At 45.7% G+C, this 15,428-nt stretch overlaps 3 protein-coding genes across 7 annotated transcripts in view; 2 read left to right on the forward strand and 1 right to left on the reverse strand.

Annotated features, from left to right (window-relative positions):
* LOC122618575 (glucose transporter type 1) overlaps positions 1 to 4,188 on the forward strand; it is a 33,391-nt gene extending 29,203 nt beyond the window's left edge. Inside the window, 1 exon segment of the mRNA XM_043795114.1 lies at positions 547 to 4,188. Coding sequence (XP_043651049.1) covers positions 547 to 3,044 — 2,498 coding nt within the window. The 3' untranslated portion in view covers positions 3,045 to 4,188.
* A 1,861-nt stretch (positions 4,189 to 6,049) lies between these two features.
* Positions 6,050 to 7,700, forward strand: LOC122617459 (divergent protein kinase domain 1C). The gene is made up of 5 exons (XM_043793322.1): positions 6,050 to 6,275; positions 6,332 to 6,484; positions 6,562 to 6,699; positions 6,752 to 6,960; positions 7,023 to 7,700. Exons 1-5 carry the CDS (start codon positions 6,126 to 6,128, stop codon positions 7,597 to 7,599), a joined length of 1,227 nt encoding a protein of 408 aa, XP_043649257.1. The 5' UTR covers positions 6,050 to 6,125; the 3' UTR covers positions 7,600 to 7,700.
* A 423-nt stretch (positions 7,701 to 8,123) lies between these two features.
* The window catches only part of LOC122618303 (triple functional domain protein), a 39,685-nt gene continuing 32,380 nt past the window's right edge, over positions 8,124 to 15,428 (reverse strand). For 2 of the 5 annotated variants that reach the window (XM_043794652.1, XM_043794653.1), the window contains 7 exons: positions 11,691 to 11,756; positions 11,522 to 11,617; positions 11,340 to 11,455; positions 11,159 to 11,275; positions 10,904 to 11,093; positions 10,455 to 10,835; positions 8,129 to 10,391 (listed from right to left, as the gene is read on the reverse strand). In XM_043794652.1, coding sequence (XP_043650587.1) covers positions 10,185 to 10,391; positions 10,455 to 10,835; positions 10,904 to 11,093; positions 11,159 to 11,275; positions 11,340 to 11,455; positions 11,522 to 11,617; positions 11,691 to 11,756 — 1,173 coding nt within the window. In that variant the 3' untranslated portion in view covers positions 8,129 to 10,184. Of the gene's footprint in view, positions 10,392 to 10,454; positions 10,836 to 10,903; positions 11,094 to 11,158; positions 11,276 to 11,339; positions 11,456 to 11,521; positions 11,618 to 11,690; positions 11,757 to 12,492; positions 12,619 to 15,428 lie in introns of those variants that run through there. The other 3 variants (XM_043794655.1, XM_043794650.1, XM_043794654.1) reach the window with 3 other exon arrangements.

The following is a 15,428-nucleotide window of genomic DNA, read 5'->3' on the forward strand; positions in this document are numbered from 1 at the left end:
TGCGGTGAAATGTATAGTTTTTGGTTTTAGTTTCAATGGCGCCCGAACAGGGACCAGCCGCCACCTTCTGTAGCAAAGTAAACTATAATTTATTGCAACTATTATTACCGCAGCCGCACAAAAAAGGCCAAATGAAAATCATTTGAGTAAATTAATTAATCAATCAATCAGTCCATCAATCAACCAGCCCTGTCGACTTTACCATCGCCATGTCAACGATGTGTTTTGTTGGTCATACACGAGTATAGACTGTGCATGATGTGTTTGCAAGCGATTGCAAGCGTTTTTGTTGCCCTTCTCGAATTGCATGCGTATTATTGGCATGGACTTTTTGCATGCACTTTATTAATTAGCAGCAGTAGTGAATGCATCGCAGCTAAGAACGCCCAAAAAAAGCCCGTCCATAAACTAAATGAACTGCTAACGATGAACGAAGCTGAGAAACGCACAATTTGGCCCGCCGTATTAATTGCTTTTTCGTATTCTCGACCTGTGTTTCTGTTTCTGTTTGCGTTTCCTCACCGCCTTCATCACTTTGCTGGGCAGCTGCATCCGAGCGATTTTTAGAAGGCGGCCGAAGTACACACCAGGGCCGGAGCGCTGCCTCTGCGCCCCATCACCCTCGTCAGCCTCCACCTGTCTGCCCGAGCAGCGGGCCTTGACTGAGGAGCGCCTCGCCTCCTGACTCTGCCAGTGTTCGTTCCACGAGTCGCGCTGAGGAGCTGCATCAGCCGCATCAGTCGCATCAGCAGCAGCAACCGGGGCAGCAGGGGCACCACCAACAGCAGCAGGTGCACCACCAACAGCATCAGTCCCGCTATGCCACACACGAATACGTACACTGTAGCTATGAGAAGGAAGTCGTTTGTGATCAGGCCAATCCCTCGCAAGCACCGCCACCGCAGCCAGCACCACCAGTACACCAGCAGCAGCAGCAACAGCAGCAGCACCAGCCACCACCGCCATTGCACCACTGCCAGCAGCGCAAGCACAGCCACAGTCCGCACCACAGTCGCCACACCTCGCCGCACTCGCACCACCACCACTCGCACCACACTCGCCACAGTCGCCGGAGTCGTCGCCAGGGCAGCGGCAGTCTGCCGGGAGCCCACCAGAGCTCCGCCAACCACTCGGTGGTGCGTCCATCGATCTGCACCAGTCGCCGGCACCGCTCCGTCACGGACATATCCACGACGAACGTGTGCCAGGACCCCGCCTGCGCGGACCGGGAGGTGCAGGAGATTATGGTTAGACGCACCTGCTGCAACACCACTGCCACCAACAGCTCCTCCCGCACCGAACTGGCCCAGTGCTTCGCCGAGGACCTCTACGGCTCATCCCGACGCCCGAGCAGCTGCTGCACCAGCTCCGACTACTGCTACCAGACGGACTCGACGAGTCTGTACGGCTCCAGGTCGTCGTTGAGTCGCAACAACTCCATCAAGTCTGCCTCGGCCCTGGTGCGTAAGCACCACCGCAGTCAGCGCAGCCTGCTGCCCGAGCACCGACACCCCAGCTACACTTCCATATCGCTGCGGGGCCTGAACGCCAGCCGCCCCAATAGCCAACTGGGCTCGCTGACCTCGATCTTCGACCGGGCCAAGAGCATGGCGCCCGAGGGATCCACACTGGAGCGTCAGAGCTCGAAGGGCGCACTGGGCAGCAGCGAGCTGCCGGAGTACGCCTGCTCCCCTTCGCCAATTCGCTGGAGCTTCCTGGCCGATGGGCGATCGCCCTCCGAAATGGAGGGCGCAGTCGGCGGAGGTACTGAGAGGGAACAGGAGGAGGAGGACAAGCTGGACGCGTGGCAAGTGCCCGAGCCGGAACCGGAAAAGAAGCCGTGCCGCAAGATCACCACCAGCTCCTCCGTGTACGACGAGGGGCCCAGCACTTCGGCAGCGGCGGCTCGGAAGCGGCGGGGCAGCAAGGGAAGTCGGGGCAGCAAGGGCAGTGGCAGCTACCATTGTGAGTTCGAGGATGAGGCCACCACCACGGTGATGTTCCACCAGGATGCCGGCGAGGCGTACAACAACTGCTGCAGCAACAACTACAACTACATACAGTGCAACAGCTACCTGGATCAGGACCTGCAGATCACCAGCGAGGACATCCATCAGTATCTGTCCAAGGGGGATGCCACAGCCAGTGACATTCTGAACAACTCCAAGAACTATCCCTTTCAGCCCTCGAACGCCCTGGAGTTTCAGTACAAGAACAACTTCCAGCAGGGTCAAGTCAACGCCAATAACAATAACACCAATACCACAAACACTGCGTCCAGCGATGCTGCCGAGTGTTTCCAAAACTACAGGGCCAACTCGAAGGAGACGAACCTGAACCAGAGCTCCACGGAACAGCTCTCGCCCACGAATATCAACTTGTCCACGAGCTCGAACAACATCAACATCGTGTTCAGCAGCAGCCTGGAGCGGAATGCCAACGAGGTCAAGTTCATCAACAACAGAAGTGGTGCAGGTGCAGCCGGTGGTTCCGAGGTGGGTTGTGAGGTGGGTCACCATGCGGGCTACCTGCCCTACACCTATCCCAGCTACGATTACACGAACATGTCGGGGAACTCGCACTTCGAGAAGTCCCTGGGCATAGACGAGCTGCCAAAGGAGTTTGGCGGCTTGGAGGGCGCTGCAGGCGGTGGCGCCTCCACCACCAGCGAGCACTCCTCGTCGCTGCCATCGCCGCAACCACTGACGCACCACCAGCAGCTGCACCACTTCGAGTCCTTTGACGCCGCCTCCGAGCACAACTTGCTGGCTGCCCAGCCCATGTCGCCGGGTTCCCCGCTGTCGGGGTCCGTGAATCCCGCTGGCGATGACTTTGTCCAGATGCACCACTACCATCACGCCAACTCACCGCACTCACAATCGCACCACAGCCACGCCCACACGCACACCCACGGCCACCACGTGCACCACCTGCTAAGCCACCCCGCCTACGATCTAACCGACGACCAGTTCCGGTTGGGATCGGCCTTGAAGCGAGTGCGCAAGCGAGCACGCAAGTACACCGATTTCCTGCGCAAGAAGTGAGCGGTCACGGATTGACTGCATCCTGAATCCTGCATCCTCCCCTAGATTCACCCTACTTTGGCCGCAAATACCTGGTGGTCTCGAAGCGACGATCGCAGAGCCTGGACGAAGACTAATCGTGTGGCGACTGGACAAGCAATAGCCGAGGAAGCAGCGGTGTTGTTCGGCCGATCGAGTACCATACTTACATTTAATTACAATTTTTACACTGCCAAAAAGTTAAGAGAATTATAGTTAATTTTTGCTAAGCCAAAACTCTGTTTAAAGCGAGACAGATCAGTCAGATCAGACACAGGATGCACTACGGAAAGGGTGGATTTACAAGGGTGCTTCTCTTCAAGTTATATGGGTATCCGTACAATTTGAAGGGAATCATTTAATGGAGTTCTCCAAGGAATCTTGGAGGATTCTTGTAAATACTTGTACCTCCCAGAAATTCACTCGCCCCAATGCACCAGCCACACACACGAATCACATCAGCTGCAAACACAAGAGAAAGTGGAAGATGAACAACGACTATTTTAAATAATGAAAAGAAAGAAATACTTAAGCTAACAGTGCGTATACATAATAAATACAAGCGGTATCAGAGGAGGGCATTTGTATATTCAACTTAAACATTAAGCGAAGGTTTTGAATTTGCATATTTAAATTGACTAAACCCATATACATAGTTAAGAGCCAAGGCAAATGGAAATAATAATGCACACCTACTCAAGCCTAGACGATAGACAACCAATCTAACATACCAGTTAAAGCTAGCTATAAGGATGCGATCACATGATTGAGATGGATCAAATGGATCAGATAGATCAGATAGATGAGATCGAAGCAGCGCCACAAGATTTAGAGTTTCAGCAACCGCAACTGCAAACGCAACTGCAACTAAATAAAGAAATTAACCATTAATTAACAAACAAAGCAGCAAGACAAGAGCAGCAACTGTAGTTTGGCACACTAAGGACAACAAGTTTAATGTTACAAACACGAGTGTTAAGATTACACAGAAAAAAGTGAGAGTTTTGTTAGCATTTATTTGATATGCGCGTTTTTTCAGGGACTGCTTGCGATTTTTGTAATAAAGCAATAAGCCGTTTTGCTCAAGGATTAAATACGATTAAATACGTTTGCGTTTCACCCCAGAGACCCAGAATCTTTTTGATTTCTCCGCGATTCGTTTCAAGTGTATTATCCCCCAACAACTGTCTTCCAATTATACTTTCTAGTCGTATCTCTCGTAGATTCAGTTGCTCTCAAAAATAACTTAAACATCTAATTGTAAACTAAGCACTCCAACTTATTATATTTTAATGGCCGTTGAATCAGACGTACCTTGCGTGAGAACAAAGAAAACCGAGAAAATTGTAAATAACTGCTGTTGATTAATTAATAACCTAATTTACGAGTAACTACTAAATGAACTTAATTTGTAGTCTTTAGCCGTGGCGAATCATTATGAATTAGTGAACCGAAAATAATAAATATAAATGCACTGCCAAAAACAAAGGTTTTAAATAAAAGAACAACAAGAACACGATCCACTGCGAGACTCAAACGAAAAACACTAGAGGATCAAGTTCGCGAAACCAAATCGAAAATGAAAACTGCTGTAAATATAAGAATGAATACATATAGAGAAATCATAGACATTTTTTAAAGGCACATTAATTAACGAGGAGCATGCGATTTGCAGATTTTTTACATTATTTTAATGAACTAAGGAAAACAATAATGAGTTAAACGGTAAACGGAGCTACGAAACCGAAAAAACCAACAAAAATTCAAATGCCACGCGGCCGTGCGATTTTGTAACAAAATCAAAAGACAGAATGTTAACATTGCGTAAAGTTAAATCAAGTATATAAAACCAAAACGAAAAACGAACAATTAAACAGGCACCTCAAAATGGCGTAAAAGGTGCGAGAACTGGGCACCGGAAACGGAAACGGAAACTGACTGCTCTTAAGTTGTGTGCACTATTCGAACTGTAAATAACAGATTCTGATCTGCCGAAACAATTAGCCCCCAAAATGCATCCCCAAAGCAACGGACCGAGTTAGAGAAATTATCCGCTAATAGGAAAACTACTATGGGAAACAGCTAGAACCGCGGCAATTCCCCTTAAAGTTCACGTAGCAAGGACACACACTTACCACTTAACCCGAAAGAACGATAATCACACACAGAAGAACAGAAGTTAAGGCCAGCTGCAAGAAGTAGTGAGATGCCGATGGAGAAATATAGCTGAATTAACACAATTAACAATGGCATTATACCCTAGCGACTTTTTTTACCTGTTTGTACTTTAGTTGGTGGTTCGGATATGTTCTAGCATTTGTCGTAGCCACATATAGTTGTGTACATAACTAGTTAAAATTGTGCATACAGAACGGTTATCTTAAGTATATAAATACACGCAAAGGTGAATATTAGCCAGGCCCAGAAGAAAACACTCAAACTATACAGACTTCACTGACTTCACAGACTTGACAGACAGATTCGTGTTCCGACACACTGAGAATATGCGGTGCAGAGGGTGTAACGCGGAATAATAATTATATTATTAATATACAACAATAAACTTGAACCTAGGTATATGATTCTGAATTTAAATAATTTTTAGTAAGGCAGAGCAAAGAAACCAGAAACCAGAAGCAAAAGCAAAACGGAAACTCTAAACACTTGAATGAAATTAAAAGACAACTTATTAAAAATACAAATAAAAATTGATGAATTAAGTAAAGTAAATTGCTCAATTTAGCTGAGAGTATAAATAAAGAATTATACGTTAAGTAATAATTTCAAAATACAAGCCTGACTTTATTTTGGGAAAAAGAGTGGTTGAAAGGAAATACTTTTTAATACAATTTCAGGAGAATCTGTATCTGGCGTATCTGTATTTAAAAAGAAAGGATACATGAGCAACACTGATTGCGATACTCATCGATAAACAGGATTCGAGTGCGCATGTCAAGGATGTGTCAGTTTGGGCTGACAGTTTCGGGTTTTAAGGGTATATACCCGTACCTTCGATGGGGTGTGTAAGAGAGTTGGTTAAAATGGAAATCTCTGCCTTTTAAAATGTTGACCGCCCTGCGTCGGAAAATTCGGTTCGGAATGCAGCGAACGGTTCTAATTGCGGTCCTGCTGGCGGTGGGCATTTTCAGCTACGCCTTCCTCAACCTCAAGTTCTGCTTCAAGTTGATGTCCCATCGGAGCCTCAACCTAATGGTAAATTAATCACAACTACTGCCAAGCATTTTTCATTAAAATCTTTAAACAAATAGTGCCAGAAATTCGAAAAGCATGAGTACAGCGGCTCTCTGTGTGAGGAACTTTGTGGTGCCCAAACTTCCTTCGACAACTTTCAGTGTCCACTGAACGATATGAAAACTATCCTCTTTACGGCCGAAAAGAACGGCGATTTGTATGCGGTGAAGGTAGGTCGCGGTTTCCTAGTTTCCGCGCTTCGGTTGCCACGAGTTGAGTACGAATTTTCCTCTTCCCATTCACTTAGCTGGCCCGGCACAACGATGACGAGCTGAGCTGGACGAACAACAAGGGGGAGTCGATATACCCCAAGCTCGAGGAGTTCCACGAGATCGTGAAGCTGCACATCATCCTGGCGTACAATGTCACCCTGGATGATAATATGGTAATTACACGAAGTAACTGATAAATGTATGGCCTTCATAGGGAACTTTCAGATACGCGCTTTGGTCAACCAGGAAATAGCCGATGATAACTCGCAGCAGATGGTCAGCTTCTGGAGGCTGTTCAAGGACAACAACTACATGATGGGCAAGCTCTTCGACGAGGAGTCCATATTTCCGGCAGTTCTGGGCTCCTGTGGACCCTACTACGCCACTGAGGGACTGCAGATTGTGCAGTCCAACCCCAGCATAATGCAGTATCTGTGGGTTCTCAGCTCCACCGCAAATATTAAGCTCAGAATATATGTATCTTATAACTCCACAGGGCCTCCAATCGCGTGCAGCGGCTGAAGCACGCCCTCAATATTATGGAGTACATTTTCCGCCTGGACGAAATGAAGCCGGAGCCCCTGAAGATGTGCAAGATGCAGGTGAACCGCTTCGGAACCGCCTCCGAGCGCAGGCTGAAGTACCAAAGTGCCGAGCATGTCTACGTGGAGAGCCAACTGGACAAGCGTTTGTCCAGGGGCGTCAAGTGCCACGCCCACCAGAACTGCCACTTCCACTCCTGCCGGGGATTGTGCGACGAGGAGAAGCAGGCCTGCACCCACATCCAGCAGAACAACAACTTTCAGATCTTCTGCGAGCACATCCTCCTTGGAGGAGGAACCTTTCAGCCCGGCCTCCTCAGCGGCGTGCGGCTCTCCAAGGCGCTCCAGAAGCTGGTCAAGATGTGCGTGCAGCCGCCCAAGGAGCATCAAGTGCCGGGCCGCCAGTGGGCGCCCAACACGCAGCTCGCCCTGCGGCTCTACAACGAGCTGAAGCAACTGCACCAGGCTGCATCCGCGGCATCCGCAGGTTCCGAGATTCCCGACGAGGGACAGGTACGTCGAGGAGTCTAAGCAATCCGGGAAGTGGTCCGGAAATCTGAGAGGAGGCCCCGAAGCGGCGAAAGGTAGATCAATTGGCGTACAGCTGGCTCAAAACTGATAGCATTTTTTAAGTAGACTTAATTAATTACAATTAAATAAAACAAAAATGCTTTTTATTGACTACAACAAATGCAAATCTCATTATTTGACCGATGGAAGTGTACTTCATTTAAGTCGGAATGAGTCTTTAAAAATAAATAAAATCCAACCGTATTTTTTCAGACATTTGAATTTCCCGCGCTTCTTCTTCTTTCTTACCTACCATTCACCATTTAGTCGAAGTAGGTGTAGGGTTACCATCCATTTTATTTTAAGCGCCAAATTCAAATCAAGTACCATTAAACCAAATTTAAACAATGAGGTTATTTAAGTGCAACTAAACGAATGACTAACATTTTCTTTCCACTGAGCAATGAAATATTAAAAAACATTTCCATTGAGTATGTTAGGTTTATTCAGCTACTTTTGCTTTATTATTATTCACTTTGAAAAATTTAAATTCAGATTACATGCTTTGTTGGTTACATACAATTTGCATAGTGGTTTCTGGATATATTTATATTTATTTGCAGCCAGCGCCCGGGCCAAAAGTTGATCTCTTTCTCTCTTGATCTCGCCCGGCTTTTCCGGGCTCCGGGCGTTTTCCGAGGGAAAAGCTGTTGCTTACTTGGCTAAAACACAGATTAACACGTTTACTTGATGCTGTTCGCATTGCAATGACGTACACGCATGATGTCGCAGTTGTAAGTAATATATGTATAGTTAGTCAGAGTAATTAGATAAACTAAAACACACACTTTAATTACCTCAATTATCTAGAATTTCGACAGGGGCTTAAGTACAACAATTAGTTAATCGGTAAGTGCCATTCATATAATGTAATCGAAAAGAATTCAGTATGTTACATGGTTACGGTCGATCGGAGTTGTGAGTTGAGAGTAGAGCTCCACGAGTTAAGTGCAAAAATGTAGAAAATGTTGTGGCCATTGAGTTCCCCTCACTGTGCGTTTGCTTGTCATCGGATCATTTCATCATTTGATCCATTGATCCGTTGATCCATCAATCCATCGATCCAACCATCCGATCCGTCGTCGCGACTTTAACATTTAATTACGAATATGCCGGAGGTTCGTTTCACAATTGTTGTAAAAAAATACATTTCATGTTTGCTTCCTACATTTAGCTTTGCTAAATCATTATTGTTTTTCCTCGCACTGATATATGCAACTAGCATTCATATTCATGTTCCAGACTGTAGCCGGCGTCTCGGCATTTCGGTGTGTGCAGGTGCTTCTAAGAGACAAAATCGGATTGAAAGCATTTGGGTGGACAACCGCTTAGTAACTTCGTCTCGAGTTCTTCTATACATATAATCGTTTAATCAAATCCTGGTCCTGTTTGAGTAATTTGCTTGCAAGAGACACATGCATTTGAGTGACTCTGACTTATCCTCGTATGCTACACTGTACATGGGCCTAACTGGCTTCTGCTTACCAACTAACATAAACGCACAGACACCAAAGAGAAATATGCTTCGAAAAATTGTCAAGGGATACAGTTTGGATTCGCTTAAGAGTTATTATTTAGGTGTTTTGATGACTGCTTAGCCTACAAGTGTTGTGAACTTGTTTTAAATAACTGAAAATGGGGCAAAGGATGCGAAAACCAAAAATAATTACATCCGAGCAGGCATTATATTTATTTTGGGCATAGTTTCAAATTAGAATAATTAAAAACTTATGGTTTCTGGTTTTGATTACGTTTAAAGCTTACATATTTTATTTGTAAATCATAAAGTACAAATACGCTTTGCATTGCATTCAAAAACTAAAGTTAAACTTAAATTATTTCACGACGTTGTTACACTCGAACGAGTGCCATTACACGAATCTCTGCTTTAGTTATGCAAAGCAAATCAAGTTACTAGAGTTTAAACTATGATTAACATTTAGCAGTTTAACTAAAACTATGTACCGAAAACTAAGGCTAGAATAGTTATACTCTTACTCTGCGTTTAATGCGAATAAAAATACGAAACGAAAACGAAATGTAAATTGCTTTTGATTCTGAGTAGTTCTCGGCTGCGGATCGTTAGTAAATCAGACTCGGAAAAGTAAAACTAAGAGCAAAGGAGTCTAATTACGTTAAAAATGCACACAATGTCAAAGGTAATCTTGAGCATATAATACTTTGCGTTTCATACACACAAATCCGGAATCGAAAACAATAACTTAAAGAACAGAAAGGCGGCTCAAACTAAAATCTAAAGGTGGACTGAACGGAAACGCAGTTGATGACGAATAAATAAATTACAATTACAAGTTACATACAAATTAGGATTGAGTATGCGAGTGTTTCTGGGTGTGAGTGAGCAAAACTATCCGTAAACAAACGCACAGACGGAAAAACAAGTGCGAGGCTAACGCTCACTTGGGTGGCGAAACACCTTTGCCCAAAACACATTTCAATATCATTTTCTCATACTTTCGTTTGTTGTTCTTGCTTGCTGTTAAGCTTTCCTGCCTTATCATTTGGAATTCTTACGCCAACGGCGTTCATTTGTTTTTGGTTGACAGGGGATTGGAGAGCATGAAGATCAGGTCGTTCTGCTGCTGCAGTATCTTGTTTAGCATATCGCGCCACCCCGCGTAGTTCTCCTGCGACGCCGCCTGGCAGATGATCGTCATCTCCGGGATCTTGGGGTCGGTCGACCTGATTTGGAAGCGGCAGTCGCCCAGTTCCTTCATTTGCATGTGATTGAGCTGATGGAGTAATAATCAGATATTGTTAACCCATTCGAAAGTTCTATGTTTTATTCCACTCACCTGTATGTGCGATCTGTACTTGAATATGGGACTGGCGTACTGGTTCTTGGTCTTCTCAATGTCCGCAAAGATGATGATCTGCTGGAAGAGGAACACCTGCAGCTCGCGGTGCTTCTGTGCCGCGTCCACCACGCAGTTCATGGGTCCCTGCATCAGCAGGCTGCCTTGGGCGGTTATCTCGCCATCGAAGTCCTGCAGGCTGCGCAGCACCACCATCATATCGTTGACCGTCTTGACGACCACCTTCATCTGCTGGTAGGCCTCCTGCAGCATGGGCACCTCCTTGTACAGGCCGGCTCCCTCGGTGGCCTTGATGATCTCCTTGATAAGTAGCTCGTACTTGGTGATTCGCTGCACCGGCTTGATGATCAGGTTACTCAGCTGCGGATTCGAACGGAGGGAAGAAATAAGTTACACATTCCAATTATAATTAGGATCTTTTGACTTACATCCAGACGATGACCAAGCTTCTGACGTATGCAATCGAAATACTGATAATGGGCGCTGACTATGTATTCTGACAGCGGCTTGTTGCTGCAATAGGTGTAGTACAGAGCGAACTTGGTGGCTGAGCGCTTGATGAGCGGACCCAGGTCCGCCGGCGACTTTTGGCAGTTGCGCAGGGCTCTCAGGAAGAAGCTGGAAATAGCATGAGTTTCTTGAGTAAGTTGCTCACTTGAGATGGAAGGGTGCTGTATACTCACTCCCTGTGCCACTCGTAGATGTCTTTAATATTGTTGAATACCAACTTCATTTTGCCGCCCTTCAGGTCCTCGGGCATGGGTATATCACTGTTCGTGTTGTTAATCTCTGTCATGTAACTGGAAAGAGGATATTCACAGGTGAGTTATAATTGAATAAAACACTAACAAACTCAGTACGTACCCATTGACGATCTCATGCAGATCCTGGACATACGCCTCCTCCGTGGACATCAGCTCCGCGAAGACGCATTGCCGCTTTTTGAGGGCTGCAGCCTTGTCTGACACAGAGGAGTGGCTCTGGAAAGGAGAACGGATTTAGTTTGTCACCTGAAGCAAACTCCATAGTGGTCGTAGGAGGCTCACCTCATCATTGTTGTCGTGGGATCGACCATGGCCGTTGGTGCTGGCGTTTTCCACACCTCCGCCTCCATCCACGCGACTGTTGGACTCGTGCTGCTCCTGGAGATTAGAAATCATTCGAGAGAATGGGGTTAGTCCTGCGCTCGACACCATCATCGACTGAAGCACTTACCGTTGTCGTCTTGACAATTTCTTCTATTTCCGAAAGGGGATTGCCGTCCATTTTGCCGGGACTGGCCTGCAAGAGGGAGGAAAAGCGGAGGGGAAAACTCAATGATGGTCAGGCCAAATGCATAATGAAAAAGTTTGAGCAACGATTATTGCATTATCCCCTTGTGCAGCAGGCGGCTAATTGAAAAAGTTGCTTGCCCGTGCAGCACTTGATTCAATAACTTTTTAAGGCAAACAATCTCCTATTGAAATTGAATAAACTATGTATATTGAATTAGTTGAACTGGCAACATTGCTCATCCGCCGCGTACCGCAAACAGAGTTGGTTTGCGTTGAGTTGAGGGAAAACCTCCATCATTTTGTGGTAATTTTCAAAATAAACACGTTCTAGACGCTTGCATGTTCAGCTCGAATTGAATCACTCGCTTATTTTCGTTTTCCCACTCGCGAGTTTCGCGCACCCAGGGCCCCAAATTAATTTCACTTGCATAAATAAGCAACGTAACTAAACACAAACACACACACACCCACAACCACACACACACTATGGTTTTGCTGTTGGTCCAACTAAATTTATAACCAAAATTTGCGTTGGGCTAACATGGTGAAAAGTTCGCCCATCCAGCAGATAACATTGTGTAACTATTGTGCTTCGCGAGCTCAATTTTCCATTCCATTCTGTGTACTTGCTGCGATAAGATAAAGAACGGTCAGCTGGTTGGGCTTGGCAAAAATTGGTAAGGCAAGAAGGTGGAATTTGTCATCGAAAACAACAAACGATTTACAACTGCGATGCAGCTTACAAATAAGCGGAAGAAACAGCTCATGGCACGTGTTGCTTAAAATTCCCGGCGCACAGTGGAAACTTTTTATTTATTAAGTTTTTTGTTGTTGCTTTTCGGCTACCGTTTATGGAGAACTGTCTTTCGAAAATATGGCCTTTATAAGGACTTTGCGCTGACGACGTCGCATTTTGGCAATGCGAAGCCCGAGAATCTCGAAGAGCGACTGAACGCCGAGCGCTGAACAGTGCTACTGACTGACTGACTGACTGGCCTAATAGTTTTGCCTGTTGCCCAGCATGTTTTACATACTCGTATGCAGGCATGCCACCCAAACACCCAGGCACCCACCCACCCACTTACGCACACACAGAGTGCTTCCCCCTGCGACATCAAAAAGAAACTCTCAATCAACGCTCCGCCAAGAAATTCGTCGCACTCAGTCGAGGAAAAGCGCTGAAACACTTGTATCGAATGAGCGAAAGCTAAACAGAGAGATATAGAGATATAGATACGCAAGTTGGGGCATCGAGGCAGAAGAGGCATGAGGGGCAGCAGGGGAACTGTCTTTGTGCTCGAGAGTGTGTGTTTTGTGTAGATTTGCCGCTGGCACTGCTGTTGTTGCTATGAATTCTTAAATACATAAATTAATTCGCATTTCGCGGCGAAATGTTCGAAATGTTCTAGTGGGTGCGAGTGATCGACAAGGAAATACCTCGGGCGGTGGAAAATAACTTATGCATAAAATAGAGATTTAACGTGGCGGATGGGGAACTGGCTAAAAGTTCTTTATTGTCAATTAAATGCAATATTTTACGGCGAGCGAGCCAGAATTTCCAAGTTATAATAAGTTGCGATAACAATTTCAGGGGATTCATCAAAGCAAAGTTCCAGCAGTTTTGAAAAGGAAGTCTGAGTTTCACCATGGCTTTCATCATGTAAAAGCAACAGCTTAAAGGCGGAACAATAAAAGCCAAAACCAAAGGAACAAAGGAGCAACAACCCACGCAATGACGTACCCACATTTAAGTGGTGTGACATTTAATTAGCCTCTTTGAAATGGGGAGGTGGTCGCCTTGCAACGGCTGATGTCACACACATCGGCCACGGATCCACGGATATATATACATATGTATATATATGAAGCACTCGCAAAGGGCGCGAGTTTCGACAAGGAGAACTATTAAAAATTAATGACAATGCAAATAGGCGAACTAAACAAAGGTGGCACAGGAACACGGCCAAGACCCGAATGCCAAGTAGGCCAAAAAGTTAACACAAGCGATATACGAAAGCCTAACTGGGTTAAGAAGTTCGCACCCAGGCAATACAGAAAAACTCAGAATTTGTAAGCAGGAAAGAATACAATTAAATGTTGACGCATCAGGGCAAACCAAACCAGCTTGTACAAGACAGCCGAAAATTGGCACCAGTGCACGCGAAAAAATAGTTAGATAGATGCATAGAATGCTGATGACATAGAATTATATTTTCTCGTTCTCGTTTTTCTTTCTACTAAACCCTTTCAAAATAATAACACATAAAAGCGTTGATCGAATGATTTTCTGAGTACTGTGTACTGTGTTCTGTGAATTCAGCTAATAAGCCATCATCATCATCATCATCAACAAAGTAGAAACACTCGCAACAGAATAGTACAGAGCAGAACAGAACAGAACAGACCAGACAAGACGACATTCAATTTATTGACGGACAAAGTGGCCATAGCGAAGGCGACGTTCTGGCGACGGACATGGACGAGATGGAGGATGGCGGATGGAGGATGGAAAAAGCTCGAAACTGAGGCGAGACATTCGAATTGGGGAGCTCTCCAAGCGAAACGGATCATTAATCAAATTGAAGGGGAGTCAAACCAAAAGTCCCATGAAGTGCATACATAGTGCGATAGAAACTTTGGAAATTACCAAAGTGTCTTCCGAATTTTTCAAATTTTTAATGATGTGTACATTTTTGAGGGAGTGTTTAAAAATAAAGGATAAATACTGTTTTCATAAGAGAGGTGAGCTCTTCACAAAAAAATGGGTAAAATGAAAATTGAAATGTGAATGGAAGGGAAAGAAACCTATGCCACTGCTTATAATTAATCAAGTGGCTTTGGTTGAAGCATTAACAATAGGTACGACATAAAATGTAGAATATAGCTCTTTATTACCCCTCTAGGAAACTCAAATTCTCCTTCTTGTGGTCTAGCACCGCACAAATAGACAGAATGCAACGAGTTCTGCATAATTTAAGGCCACATTCACATTCACCATGAATCAGGCAGGCAGCTTCATTGACTGTATCCTTTCCCTGTAATTTGCGCTCAGAAGCAGCAGCCAAGTGGAAGTCCCGCCCCCACGCACATTCAACCGACAAAGTCTGTGGGCTAATTTGGCTGTCGAAATTTATGCGTCGTATCTGCGAGTTCGAGTATCTCTGCCCCTTTGTATCTGTATGTGTATCTGTATCCGTATATGTATCTGCAGCTGTGCTGCTGTGGTCTATTCACTCTGCTGCCCTCCTGAGTGTAAACAAAATAAAGTGGCGCATTTATGGCGAAGGTGGCTGGCCCGTACGCAGAAACAAAACCTGGCGAACGGAGGAGAAGGATTCCCACTCCCCGGAGAATGTGTGCGCGCCTCCCCATACTCGCAGTCACTGTTCTCTAATTGAGCAAAAACCGTGCTCCGATTGCCGATGACGTCGATGGCGAAGGCGGAGGCGATGGCGATGGAGCAGAGGCGAACGGGCCAAAGTCACAATAAACCGCTTTGATTTGTGTGGGAAACACATATTAGAGGAGCTGCGTGCTAAGCAAACAAACTCGGAGCCAACGGATGGCTGGTTGATTGGACGGCGGCACTGGGGATATCATTCACGTTAGGGTGGGTCAATGCCTGAGAAGCCTTTCATTCATTACACTTCAGCATATCACACATGTGCATCCTCGAATG

This window comes from Drosophila teissieri, chromosome 3L, assembly GCF_016746235.2.
Source record: "Drosophila teissieri strain GT53w chromosome 3L, Prin_Dtei_1.1, whole genome shotgun sequence".
NCBI classification, from domain to species: domain Eukaryota; kingdom Metazoa; phylum Arthropoda; class Insecta; order Diptera; family Drosophilidae; genus Drosophila; species Drosophila teissieri.

Excerpts from the sequence above, each read along its gene's own strand:
- LOC122617459 (XM_043793322.1), top strand. The coding sequence starts at position 6,126 with ATGTTGACCGCCCTGCGTCGGAAAATTCGGTTCGGAATGCAGCGAACG. Across the intron at positions 6,276-6,331 it reads ATCGGAGCCTCAACCTAATG|TGCCAGAAATTCGAAAAGCA; the intron begins GTAAATTAATCA and ends TTAAACAAATAG. Across the intron at positions 6,485-6,561 it reads GCGATTTGTATGCGGTGAAG|CTGGCCCGGCACAACGATGA; the intron begins GTAGGTCGCGGT and ends CCATTCACTTAG.